The 13,811-nt window shown below is 42.8% G+C and overlaps 1 protein-coding gene across 10 annotated transcripts in view; it reads left to right on the forward strand.

Moving 5' to 3' along the window:
- The window catches only part of SIPA1L2 (signal induced proliferation associated 1 like 2), a 233,150-nt gene that overhangs the window by 172,480 nt on the left and 46,859 nt on the right, over window positions 1–13,811 (forward strand). For all 10 annotated transcript variants that reach the window (XM_065922299.1, XM_065922302.1, XM_065922298.1 and 7 more), the window contains one exon: window positions 26–300. In XM_065922299.1, coding sequence (XP_065778371.1) covers window positions 26–300 — 275 coding nt within the window. The remainder of the gene's footprint in view (window positions 1–25; window positions 301–13,811) is intronic.

Raw genomic sequence — 13,811 nt, forward strand, 5'->3', positions numbered from 1 at the left:
CTCTCATCGTCCCCTTCCCCCTTAGATCGTGACCAGAGGCTGCGAGACCGTGGAAATGACCCTGAGGAGGAACGGGCTGGGCCAGCTGGGCTTCCACGTGAACTTCGAGGGAATCGTGGCAGACGTGGAACCTTTCGGTTTTGCGTGGAAGGCCGGCCTTCGCCAGGGTAGCCGCCTCGTGGAGATCTGCAAGGTGGCCGTGGCCACACTGACCCACGAGCAGATGATCGACCTTCTCCGGACCTCGGTGACTGTGAAGGTGGTCATCATCCAGCCCCATGATGACGGCTCACCTCGGAGGTAAGTTTCTCATGCATGAGCACTCCTCCTTGGCCTCGATGGCAGGTGCTGTCCTGTAAGACCCTCAGAATATGAGGTCATGTGCATCTTCCATCTAAGTTGTTTGGACATCCACCATTAGCACAACTTAAAAGAGCTATAAAAAAAATCATTAGTATATAAAAATGATAAACTCTCATTTTCTAAGCTCTCCTTTGGTACATTGGAGCCATTGGATTCAGAATATTTATTTGCATGTGTGATGGAATATTGGGAAATCAGATACACTGTTTGGTGTCCACTCCATTCTGGCTGAACTGGTTCAGGGCTTTCTCATAAGCGATCATGGGAAACATAGAAGTGACTGGACTTGGAAAGTGCAGAGATGGATGGGTCTAAGGAATAGGGACAAGAGTGGAGTTAGAAAAGGATACTGTGGCATTGGAAATAGAAAGTTCTCAGGCTCAACATCACAGGAGTATTAGGCCCAAAGGAGAAAGAACAAGCCACCCACCTGCTTTGGCCTGCCTTGTAAGGTAGGTAGTATGTATAGTGGTATCTGGAGCATCCTCTCTCTGCCTGCATCTCAAATGGAGGTCCTACTGGCCCCCCAAGAGCTCTGGCTTAGGAGGGATAAGCGTGCTTGAAATCCAGGCTTTAGCTATGTGATTTGGGGTTTGTCACCTGCTATTTCTTATTTTCAGTCACTCAGTTGTGTCTGACTGTTTGCAACCCCATGGATTGCAGCACGCATGCCAGGCTTCCCTATCCTTCACTGTCTCTTGGAGTTTACTCAGACTCATGTCCATCAAGTCAGTGATGCCCTCCAAAGATCCCATCCTCTGTTACGCCCTTCTCCTCCTGCCCTCAGTTTTTCCCAGCATCAGGGTCTTGCTCTAAGCCTCACTTAGTATCTGTAAGGTGGGATTATTATATTGCCTACCTCATACTGTTGATGAAGGTTAAATAAGGTGGTAATATGTAAAGCAATCTGCACCTCTGGCATAGTCAAAACCCCATACGTTTAGTGAAAAACAAACACCCAAAAGACTGAATCTTTAGGATAGTTATTTGAATTTTTTCGTGCTGTAAGAGAAATTCATACTCAAAGATAGCAGAATGACAGTGCCCTCTTCCTGATCTTGTTTCTGGGGTAACGGAGGTCCCTCTTTGTCCTCTGTCCATCTCCTTTCTCCCAACCTCCAAACCAGCACCATCAAAGAGCAGTTTCTCTGATGACGTGTTCTGTATCTGTACCATCTAAACAGTAGCCACTAGCCGCAGGGTAGCACACACTTGAAATGTGGCTGATGCAACTGAGAAAATGGAGTTTTTATTTTAATAAATGGACCAAGACTGCATTAGCCACATCTGGCTTGTGGCTGCCATATTGATTGGGTGGTATGTGTGCCTATGTGCTCCATCACGTCTGACTCTTTGTGACCCCTTAGATTGTAGCCCACCCCTGTTCATGGGGTTTTCCAGGCAGGAATACAGAAGTGGGTTGCCATTTCCTACTCCAGGGTGTCTTCCCAACCCAGGGATCGAACTCAAGTCCCCTTCATTTGGAGGCTGATTCTTTGCCACTGAGCTACCTGGGGATACACCAGCTCTAAACCATGATCTTTTTAAAGAAAATAAGCCAGTGGTAAACTGCCTTCCTCTCTGGTTAAGGTACAGAATTTTACAAAATTGTGTTTCTGTTGGTTATCTTACCTTTTGCTCCCTGCTTAGCTTTCTGTGGTCTGATTTCCTATACCTGCCCAGTAAGATTATAGAGTAAAGGTTAATGAGCTGAAATTCTCAAGAGTAGCAGCCACATGTCACAGGAAATAACCAAGTTATTTCTTGCAGCCTTGCCAGATTCTGTCCCATTGTGAATCACTCCTAGGGGTGTGAGTATAAGGAAATCAGAGACAAAAATTATTTTCCTAAAAACAAGACTTGGATATAACAGAAAGCAAATCCTTTAATCTTTGAAGCTGAAATATTTGTAAGTGAAAGTCTTTTAATAAATAGATTTTATTTATTATAAATAAATTTTAAGCCACTTATTAGAAATTTTTCCACGTGGTAAGATTTTTTTCTTCACTGACTGAAGTTATAGATTTATAAATTTTGTGGTGTGAATCAAATTTTGTGCTGTCTTCAAGGTTGATTATTTCTATTGAATTTGACAAAACTGTTACCATGTTCTCCCCAAATTAAAAAAAAGCAAAACATTTTTCTCCTATTTTTAGTTTTGGTCTGCTGTTACTCAGTAAGACTTTTTTTTAAGCTTCCAAGAGATATGGTTAATAAAAATGTTAGAGTTATCATTATATTTGGTATTTAAAGCATATGATTTAGAAAAGTAGAATTTCTTAAGTAATGCCGAATTGTTTTTCATCTAAAGCAAATAAAAGCTACCGCTTAAAAGTTCTGCCTGCTCTTTTTCTATCCAAGGATTTGTTATCTGCTTTGGTCTGCACATTATTAATTCTTTGTATGTTTTAAATGTAAATTCTCTTACTGAAACTGTTTAAGATATTTAGAGATTTTGCCTTTGTCTCCTCAGAATCACCTTAATGTCATTCCCTGAAGATACAGATTTTTCTCCTGATTAATCTGAAATACCTATCTTCTATATTTTTTTACCTTAGCCAGGATGAGAATAATCTGTTTTCCTGATAATGACTCTCCAGAAATGGTCCACCTATCATCCACATTTCCACAAGTCAGGAAGCTTTTAAGCCTAGCATGTATCATTTAAGGTGCTTTCACTTCAGGCTTCCAATTTTCTGTGAATTTGAATCTGTAAATTTGCAGATCTACATTGTTGTTAGTTTTGGATTCATGTTCTGTGCCAGCAACTCTCTGGACACCCTGATAAAAGGACTCATCATTATCCAGCAGCTTTACGTCACTGAAATCATCCTTGAAGTGACAGCCCTTTGCTTTAGACTCTCATGCTGAGTATGAGGGCTTCCCGGGGGCAGTAGTGGTAAAGAATCCACCTGTAATGCAGGAAACACATAAGATGCAGTTCGATCCCTGGGTTGGGAAGGTCCCCTGGGAAAGGACATGGCAGCACACTCCAGTGTTCTTGCCTAGAGAATTCCATAGACAGAGGAACCTGGCAGGCTACTGTCCCTGGGCTCACAAAGAGTCAGACATGACTAAAGTGACTGAGCATGCACACATGCATGCTGAGTATGAAATGTCTTACCTTTCATCCCCACCCTAAGCAGGTTTGGGCTTCCCTGTTGGCTCAGAGGGTAAAGAATCTGCATGCAATGTGGGAGACCTGGGTTGGATCCCTGAGTTGGAAAGATCCCCTGGAGGAGGGCATGGCAGCCCAGTCCAGTATACTTGCCTGGAGAATCCCCAGGACAGGAGTCTGTCGGGTACAGTCCATGGGGCTGCAATGAGTCAGACACAACTGAGCAACTCGGCGCAGCACAGCTAAGCAACATCAGCCTCTGCATCATCAGATTTCATCAATGACACTGCAGAGGAGGGTATCAAAGAGGAAACGAGCAATGCTCCACTCATTTTGAAAATTAAAGTGCAAACTTTTTTTAAACTTAATTTTTATTTTATATTGAATTATAGTTGATGTATTAAATACAATGTTGTGCTAAGTTTCAGATATACAGCTAAGTGACTCAGTTATCCATATACATATATCCAGATTCTTTTCCCGTTTAGGTCATTGCAGATCTCTACAGAGTAGAGTTCCTTGTGCTGTACAGTAGATCCTTGTTGATAAAGTACAAACCTTTTAAATGAAGTATCGCTTAGTACCTTTATTCCTGCAGCAAAATATATAAAGATGGCCCTTTAGGTAAAAGTACTCTTTTGATTTGTGGCATGGGAAAAGACCCCATCTTTCACAAATTGGCTCTTACTTGTCAGCGAGGTGGCCAAAAGAAAATATTAATTTAAATGGACATGTGTGTAATTTTTCCTTTTAAGTTGTCTTTAGTGTAAGAGCCATAAGGACTACTAAAATGGCCAAGTTCATGAACTGCAAGATATTTCAGCCTTTATAAACATCATGAATAATAGAGTGAAAAATGCTTCAGTTAATTTTTGCCATTTGTCAGCTTTTTTTTTTTTGTCCTGCACAATATCAGGGAGAAGAAATTCTCCCCAGAGCCCATCTGCTTCTGTCAGGAGTGGGAGAGGCCTGTCATTTAATAGACTCACTCCTAGTTGTCTGCAGGTCAGAAGGTATTTGCTTATGACTCAGAAGCTGCTGGATTAAATGAAGTCTTTAGTTGGGAAAGTATTTATGTAGAATCAAAAGGCATCCCACCTTTTGAAGTCCTTTTCTCAAGCCTTGGGGTGATGATAACTCAGCTGTCCCCAGGCTTGAAAGGAAGGCAGAGCCCAATTTTATTTTCCTTGTGGAGTTCCAGGAGCATGGAGCAGGAAGGTTCCCTCTAGGAATGCTTATTAGCTGATCTCCTGCTGTGACTGGATCTGGGAGAGGCCTCATAGAGATTGGGAATGAGTGGCCAGGAGCAGTGAGGAACTACTGCTCTTCAAATGGAAATGAGGTTTGGGAGGGAGTGAGGGCTTTTCCCAAGCAGGCAGTCTCTGTGGCAGAGATGAAGAAGAGTTTCCAAGACGCTTAATTAAGCATTTCTTGGCTTTGCAAGGCAGGGCATGGCCTCAGTCCCTAGCCTTCAAAGGTGACTGACATTCTATGAGTGTCATTTTAAGGAAAGTGCATCAACTTAAAAGGCTGGTATAAAGGAAATAACAGCTCATCAGAATTATGCATGAGTTGTGATACAATGTGAGTGATTTAGTAAATATGTCCAATAAAAATGGAAATGAAATTCCATTCTGCGGTGCATCTGTTTTGTGTGATTTTTCATACTTCGTTGATATACTGGCCAAGACGTATTTTTTTATATAATGCAAAACAGTGGAAATTATCTCATGTTGTCATGAAGCTAAATTCTTGTTCTCTGATCATTCTGTAACATTGAAGCCATAGCCGCCAGGACCTTGACCATTCAACTCCCAGAAGTACACGGAGTGGAGCATAGAAATAGAAATGGAGAAGGAAACTCAATTTTGTCAGGTTAGCAATTGATAGATGGGTATAGATAGATGAATAATATAAGATAGAAACATAGATTATGGGTAGATAGGGAGACAGAAAGAGATGATGGATAAATAGATAGGTGATGAGTTGAAATCTGGATCAGAGTGAGGTTTTAGATTAGGGTTCCATATATTTGTTTGGATAAGTAAAACCACTTCTACCTGGTATTGTCTCATGAACTCTAAAGTAGTGAATTTTAATGTGAACTGTTAAAAAAAAAAAAAAGTATGAAACTTGAGCGTCTCACAGTAACCCGAAGCACAGTCACTATATTGTGTCCTCCGCCCAGTCCTCTAACACAACGTTTAGATGACCTTCTCCCTCCTCGAAGTGAGAACACTGGATTACAGAATGAATGTAAGGGAGGTCATTTACTATTCACTCATCCCTTCACTGGGACCTAGCTTGTCCATGGCTATTAAACATGGAAAGAACGGACACGATCTTTGCATTCTTCATCCCCTTTTCACTTATGGCCTTCTGAAGTATAGCACTCCCGGGACCGCCCTGGTGGCCCATTGGTTAAGACCCCACACTCCCAGTGCTGGGACCGGGGTTTGAGCCCTGGTGGAGAGACTAAGATCCTGAATGCCACAGTGTGGCCAAAAATAAATAAAATACTTCCCATTTGTATTTTGTCCTGATCCTTGGCCAGTGACCCTGGGCCATGGTGATGGACAGCCAGTGAATACAGTCTCTCATGGAAATTTATTTATCAGAAACCAGGTGTTACATAGCTATTGAGTCTTCTGTTGAACTTTGTAATAGAATGCTTTTCTTCAGCAAGCTTTCTCAGAAAGAGAAAAGAAAAAAAAGGAAGTGGTTGGCTTCATGAAGAAGTTTTTGGCCCTGTTTTTGTTGGGGTTTTTTTTTTTTTATTTTTTTTAAAATGTATTTATTTTTAATTGGAAGGTAATTACTTTATAATATTGTGTTGGTTTCTGCCTTACATTAGCATGAATGAGGTTCAAAAGTCACCTCCCTTTTCATCCTCCCTCCCGCCTCCCACCTCATCCCATCCCTCTAGTTTGTCACAGAGCACCAGATTTGAGCTCCCTGCATCATGCAGCAAATCCCCACTGGCCCTGTTTGATGCTGAGTGCTGTGTTTGGTCTGGGGTGCAGTGGGTGAGAACACACTCCGCCCCATGTCTGCTGAGAAGGAAACAGAAAGCTGATGACTTACTCAGTACGAGCAGCCTCACTTCCTGTGTCAAAGACACACACCTTGTCAATTCAAAGACCTTATTCAAAAGGCTTGGTCAAGTGGGTTTCTGGTTTAGATATCTCTTTTACTGTAGTCTCAGGGTCTCTCTATTTCTGTCTGTAAATTAAAGAATTTGGTAGAAAAGTGAATTAGTATTTCATCGAGTGCCTACCTATTTCAGATGTGACGCTGCCCCTTATCTTTACAGTCAGTTACACTGTGTGGTTATCTCCCTATTGGAAGCGTTTGATTTTTTTATGCAACAGAAGGAGTTTGTGATTCGAGTGAATGAGCACCAATTATCCCTGTCACCTTGTTGGATAATTTGGAAAGAGTCTTTTAGCTATTAGCAGGCTATTAGCATAACAGACATTAAAATGATGAAAATATCAGTGATTACTTCAATCCCTAAGGCTATAAGGTCTCTTTGACAAAGTGCATAATATAAAAAGAAGCAGATATTTTGTTTGAGGGGATCTATCCGCCTTTGTTGCCAAAGAGAATCCTTCAGCTCCTAGTGGAAACTGACACGACGTGGGCTCATTAAATGTCCTTTGAAGGAGATGGCTGAATGCATTGGAAAGATTGCTGAGCTAGGAGTCAGCTTCCGTGTTCCAGGGTGAAAGCTGTCTCACCTTTCCAAGCCTCTGAGCCTTCTGCAAATTGTAGATGTCCTTTGTGCTACCGCAGACATTTCTGTGAAATTGAAATGGTGTAGTGTAGGTGGAAACCTGCAAAGTGCCCTACAAGGGAAGTGTGGATTAGAAGTAAAGGACTGCATTGCATTATGTTGGAAGACTTCATGAGATTTGTGGGTTGAGGTCAAGGTTCACTGAGATGCTCCCAACAAAGTGAAACCAACAGGCAATTTCAGACTAAATGCAAGTTGTAATTACATGACTTAGCTGTGCTGTGGGTCCATGGTTTACCCAGTCCACACCTTGTTAATTTGTTAACTCTTTTTTTTGGTTTGTTTTCTGGTAAGAATGCATCTCATTCCTTTAAACTTTCTCAGTTCTCTTTCTCAGTTCTTTGGGAGTTTGTTGTTGTTGTTGCGCCTCAAGAGTGTTTATCCCTATTATTATCCCTAGGATTTCTCCTACTTCTTCATTTTTGAAAGTCATACATCCAACTTTGATATAAGAGTAAAGAACAAAGTATCAAAATAATGATTCATTGTTCTATAGATGAATGTACACAGGGAATTTTACAGCTCTAAAATTTTCTGTGCTTCTGATTACTACATAAAGTTAAACTTCCCCGTTCTATAGTTCTGTAAATATATATTATCTAGAAAGAACTTTCAGCAAAGTATATGAGCCTTTTGCTGTTTTATATTGTCTTTCTTTATGGAAACAAAAAGTCATATTATCAGTTTGAAACAAATGTCTTTCCTTGACGCTTTCGCTTTGGGAAACTTGCATACTTCCATAATTTAATCTTGACACATCCTCCGCTGTTACTGTTCCACTGGCAAGAGGTAAAACATGGGTCCAAAGAGTTTCTCCCCTTTCTGAGCTGTGTGTTGGCAGATCTGTGTTTTGAGCCCAGGGGACTGACTTCTCTCTTCGATGGAAAACAGTTTGACTGCTGTAGAGCATTTCTAGTGATAATGAATAAAGAAAACTGTGCAGCTTGGCTGGGTTCCGACAGTGAGAGTCCTGATGGTCAGGCGGTCCAGGCTGAAGCTCCTTTAGAGCTGAGTTCACAGCCTGGCCAGCAGTGGTTCTGGTTTCAAGCACCCATTTATTAGTGGTAAAGGGAGCGTCCTCTTCCAGAAAACCAGAGGTATCACCTGGAAGGGAAGATGATGCCATCTTGGCGGCCGTCCCGGTTGTCTCTGAAGTCCTGGGTCCATGCTACGGTGCTGGACAGTGATCATGAGAGCCTGTCAGCTGTGAGCCAGAGGGCACACAGCCTCCGCGCTGCCTGAGCCTAGAAGCTGGGGAGTGGGAGCAGCTACAGACCAGAAACTTACAGGTGGGAACCCCTGGTGTAGGCAGCTTCTGGAAGCAGAACATGAAGAGTGTGGATGTAAGGAAGTTCCTCAGTGTCCCTGGTAGAGGAGTAAGCTGTCGCATGGAGTCCACGATGCCAAGTGTAGAGGAACAAGAGGGGCTGTTTGTCAGCATAAAGCAGTCAGTCAAACCTCAGATCCTCTGAGGGCTCCAACTAAGGGAGCAGTTGTTATTCTGATAGTTTTGCAGCATCACATTTTTTAACCAGCACGTTACTTTCCATGCTCTTGGTCTACAGAATGTTTTCCCTTCTAGGACAGCTGACTGGGAGAGATTATGAGACTCAGAAAAGTTACTCTCTAGACAGTCAATGTTAGAAATTAAATTTGTTTTGATCCCTGAAGCTGAGTTTGTTTTGATCCCTACCTAGCATGGCAATTAGAAGCATAAGTAGATGACGTTTGTTATGGAGCAAAGAGGTAGTCACGTGCTAGTGATGCCCCAGCCTTATCTATGCCTTTGAGTGCCTTCTTTTGGCAGGCACACCATGAAAACGGTGCCAGAAACTAGAAATGCAGCTCAAATCCACTGACTCAATTCGGTGTGTTGAAAGGAGATGGACCACGTTTATCAGTGAGGTCTGTGATTTCTCCACTAATATAGGAAAGCAGAAGATGGGAATCTTCAACAACAGCTCAGCTGCACACAAGATTAGCAGCTCACTTGTTCAGAAATGGGCTTTCCTAGTAGCTCAGTTGGTAAAGAATCTGCCTGCAGTGCAGGAGGCCCGGGTTCGATCCCTGGGTCAGGAAGATCCCCTGGAGAAGGAAATGGCAACTCACTACAGTATTCTTGCCTGGAGAATTCCATGGACAGAGGAGTCTGGCTGCAACAGTCCATGGGATCACAAAGAGTCAGACATGACTGTGCGACTCTGTTCAGAAATGACTTCTTGGATCTTTTTTGTATTTGGTCAGTTTGGGTTTGAATTGTCCTTTGTTCACTGGCCAGAAATGTGTACCGAGTGCCTTCACCAGTGCCGGATGCTCCAATGAGTGGGGATCTCGCCTGGCACCCTGTGCTCAGGCCACACCAGCTGGACAGAGCAGTGTGCTCAAGGGCAGGTACAGTTTCTGGTACCTCCTGCAGCCTGAGCACCTCTGAAGTCTCATTTGTAATTTTATTTTACACCTCTTCCCATTTCCCTAAAAATTGGCTGAATTTCCATATGTATCCTTCAAGGATTTCCTCATACATATGGAACAGAACTGAGTCTGACTAGGTTTGATGATATGTTACACTTAGTCATATTATTTGAAGTCTTGGTCATAAGAAGTAAACAAAGCAAATATCTAGTTTGTGAGAGTAGTTACCATAAAAGTGTCATAGCAGAATTAATTTTGATTTTAAAATCAAGTCATTCTTTAAGCTTATTTTCATGAGGGCAAAGGAATGCCCGTGTTTAGTATTAAAAGATCATTTACATATGACCTTGTGCAAGAGGATGGAAATGAAATATTCAACCCCCATTCTCTCTTCAACCTAATGTGTGGCACAAGTTTTTGTCAGTGGTCTCAAAAATATTAGTCATGATTATGCATTTATATGGCATTTTTTTCATCCAAGATTGAAGCTAAATTACAGCCTCTTACTGAAGACTACAGTCTGTGAGCATGAATTAAAGACGCTGTACTACCCAGCTGTCTGTCTTTTCTTTTTTCATTCTTTTTAAACCAAACCCAGTAAACTGGAAACACAAAGCCACCGCTGGAAATGCAGGGTGCCCTTTGTCCCCTAAGAGTCAAGGTTCACATGCCTTTCATTCAAAACACAACTCCAGGACTCGTCGCTGCTAGAGACTCCCGGACTTGGATGATTCAGGCAGCTTTAGCCTTTGAGACCCCAAAGCCTGAGGGTCACCTGAACATCCAGTGACTTGGTTAGGGTGGAAGACAGGGTTCAGTTTCCTCAGTGTTTTCATGTATGCTAATATCCCACCTTTATGATTTCTGCTTAGGTCATTGGCCATATGCATGAGTCAGTAGTCCCAGGGGATGTTGTATCTAATTAAATAGAAAGACACTTGGAAACAGTATGAATCCATGAGCAAAAAATTATAGCATCTTAGCACTTTATTTTTAAAAATGCAACCCAATGTAAATCTTAGCTTATTAAATTTGTCCAGTTATTTAGCACATTCATTAAATCCAGAGTAATTTAAACTTGCCTAGGTAAAAGAACCTCAGATATGCAGATGACACCACCCTTATGGCAGAAAGTGAAGAGGAACTAAAAAGCCTCTTAATGAAAGTGAAAGAGGAGAGTGAAAAAGTTGACTTAAAGCTCAACATTCTGAAAACTAAGATCATGGCATCTGCTCCCATCACATCATGGCAAATAGATGGGGAAACAGTGGAAACAGTGTCAGACTTTATTTTTTGGGGCTCCAAAATCACTGCAGATGATGATTGCAGCCATGAAGTTAAAAGACGCCTACTCCTTGGAAGGTAAGTTATGACCAACCTAGATAGCATATTAAAAAGCAGAGACATTACTTTGCCAACAAAAGTCCGTCTGGTCAAGGCTATGGTTTTTCCAGTGGTCATGTATGGATGTGAGAGTTGGACTCTGAAGAAAGCTGAGCGCCGAAAAATTGATGCTTTTGAACTGTGGTGTTGGAGAAGACTCTTGAGAGTCCCTTGGACTGCAATTAGATCCAACCAGTCCATCCTAGGGAAGATCAGTCCTGGGTGTTCATTGGAAGGACTGATGCTGAAGCTGAAACTTCAATACTTTGGCCACCTCATGCGAAGAGTTGACTCATTGGAAAAGACCCTGATGCTGGGAGGGATTGGGGGCAGGAGGAGAAGGGGACAACAGAGGATGAGATGACTGGATGGCATCACCGAGTCAATGGGCATGAGTTTGAGTAAACTCCGGGAGTTGGTGATGGACAGGGAGGCCTGGTGTGGTGTGATTCATGGGGTCGCAGAGTCAGACACGACTGAGCGACTGAACTGAACTGAACTGAGGTAAGAGAGATGAATTTTGCTTTGGGGACAGAGAGTTAAAAGATAAGTCAAGTTTACTGATAAAGAGATAATCCCTACTCATTCTCTGCAACAGACAACATATCTTTTTATGATGCTTCCTTTTAGTTTGTCCCTTCTATTCTCAAAGGGTAGCTAGCACCACCATTCATTTGGCTTCCCGATCCAAAAAGCAGAACACTGTTTTGATTTCTCTCTCTCTCTCCATCCCAAACCCCAAGTACTGTTGATTTGACAGATTAGAACTTTTACCCCATTTTGCTGTTGCGAAGAATGAACTTTTCTGTGTCCCACCTTTGTGTGGGGCCTGCACCCTCCCCTGCCTTCTCCCCTCCAGACACTTAGGATCTCTGCTTTAACCCAGGAGTCTGAATTCTACCATAATATGTCTTGACGCATCTTTTTTTCCCTTTAGTTCTGGAAATTTTTGTGTATTATTTGTTGATCATTTCCTCCCTACCTTTTCCTCTCCTCTTTCTCTGTTAGGTGAATTTAGACTTCGTAGATTGAACTTGGATTTTCTGGCTTTTAAGGAAAAGCTCCTCTGTTTACCTTCCAACTGTCCTACTGGACTTTTTATTTTGAATTTCAGTCATCCTCTTTTTAAATTTCGGGCCTCCTTGGTGGCACAGTGGTAAAGAATCTGCCTGCAATTCAGGAGACCTGGGCTTGATCCCTGGGTCGAGAAGATCCCCTGGAGAAGGGAGTGGCAACCGACTCCATTATTCCTGCCTGGAGAATTCCATGGACAGAGGAGGCTGGCGGGCTGCTGTCCAGGGGTTGCAAAGATTGGACACGACTGAGCAACTAACACTTTCACAGGTTCCTTCTCTTTTTCTGAGGGTGGGGAGCCCCGTGGCAGGGCGATGCGGTGGCTTGCACCTGCTTGCCTTTATTGTGGAGGAAGATCCCTGTGCTTTGCAGGATGATCCTGAAGCTGGGTTTGAAGGAGTGAGGAGTGGCTCGGGGATCTTGTTTCCAGCAAGGCTTTCACTTCACCTTTTGTTTTCATCTCTGCTCTTCCAGGTGCCTCCCGGCCTTGAGTTCCTCCTTTCAGGTTGTGTGCCCTTGGCCATTGCTGCTGCCCGCTCTTGCCTGAGGGGCCCAGTGCTGGCTGGGGGCTCACTGTTCACTCCTTCCCTTTCTCTTCCACCCTCTGTGGCACCTGATGCTTCCTGTTCCTGCCCCTGCTCAGGTGTGCAAGGGGGTGGGCGTGCTTCTCCTTGTCTTTCTCTTTGTACATCTTGGGTTTGCCTTTCTCTGCTCCACTATTGGCATTCTACCACTTGCCTTCTATTGTTATGTACTGTGTTTTGGTGTCTCCCAGCTTTGTTGATGATCAAGTTTGTTTTTGGTTTTTGTTCTCTTTGTTCCTTTGTAATGATTCTGAAAAGTGCTACTCCACTGTCTTGAGGATGCAGTTCTCCTTTTTAAGGAGTGACACCTTATTGCCCTGATAGATTTCTTAGAGGGTGCATATGAGAAAGTTTTTCTGTTGACTGCAGAATGTCTAGGGAGAGGCAAGGCTTCATCCACATGCTAAATTGGGACAATTTACCCTGACACTCAAATTTGAGAGTCACCCAGTCTTCCTGTGTCCTCGCCGAACACCAGTTGGCTTTGCAGGTCACTTTAGTCAAGTCAGTAGTATCAGTCATGTGTGCAGTGTTAACTGGAGGGATGTCTGACTTAGATCACACTTTTCAGGCTAAAGGGTCTTATATCCCTGACCGGTCAGTTGAGCTCGTGGGAGATGACCTTGTGGGGAGCCATGACACAAGTTCAAGGGAGTGACCATGCAACTAAGTGACTGACTAAGTGGTGACTAAGTGATAACTAAGTAATAACTAATGTGACTTCAACAGGATGGGCATTCAGGCTTTTCCTTGACTTGTGACAGCTTTTGTTGAATTTGTTTTTCACTTTTCTCAGATTCAGGGGAAACAAGTGACATGTGACTCATATTCCTGATTATATGACTGTACTTTTATGTATCTGTTCAGATTATATATGAGGTGTTTTTAATCTATTAATGTTTATGTATCACCCAGTTTCAATGCAAATAATTCCGTGTATGCAGATTGGTTAAAGATCAATCCCAGTCTGCCCAGGGAGTTTGCAAACTACTTGGAGAGACGGAGCCTGTGCCTGAAACCCCTGACAGTCAAGGTTAACCAGAGCCACAGGCTTGAGACCAGATCCTCCTGGTCTGTGCTC

Source organism: Muntiacus reevesi, chromosome 2 (assembly GCF_963930625.1).
Source record: "Muntiacus reevesi chromosome 2, mMunRee1.1, whole genome shotgun sequence".
Taxonomy (NCBI): domain Eukaryota; kingdom Metazoa; phylum Chordata; class Mammalia; order Artiodactyla; family Cervidae; genus Muntiacus; species Muntiacus reevesi.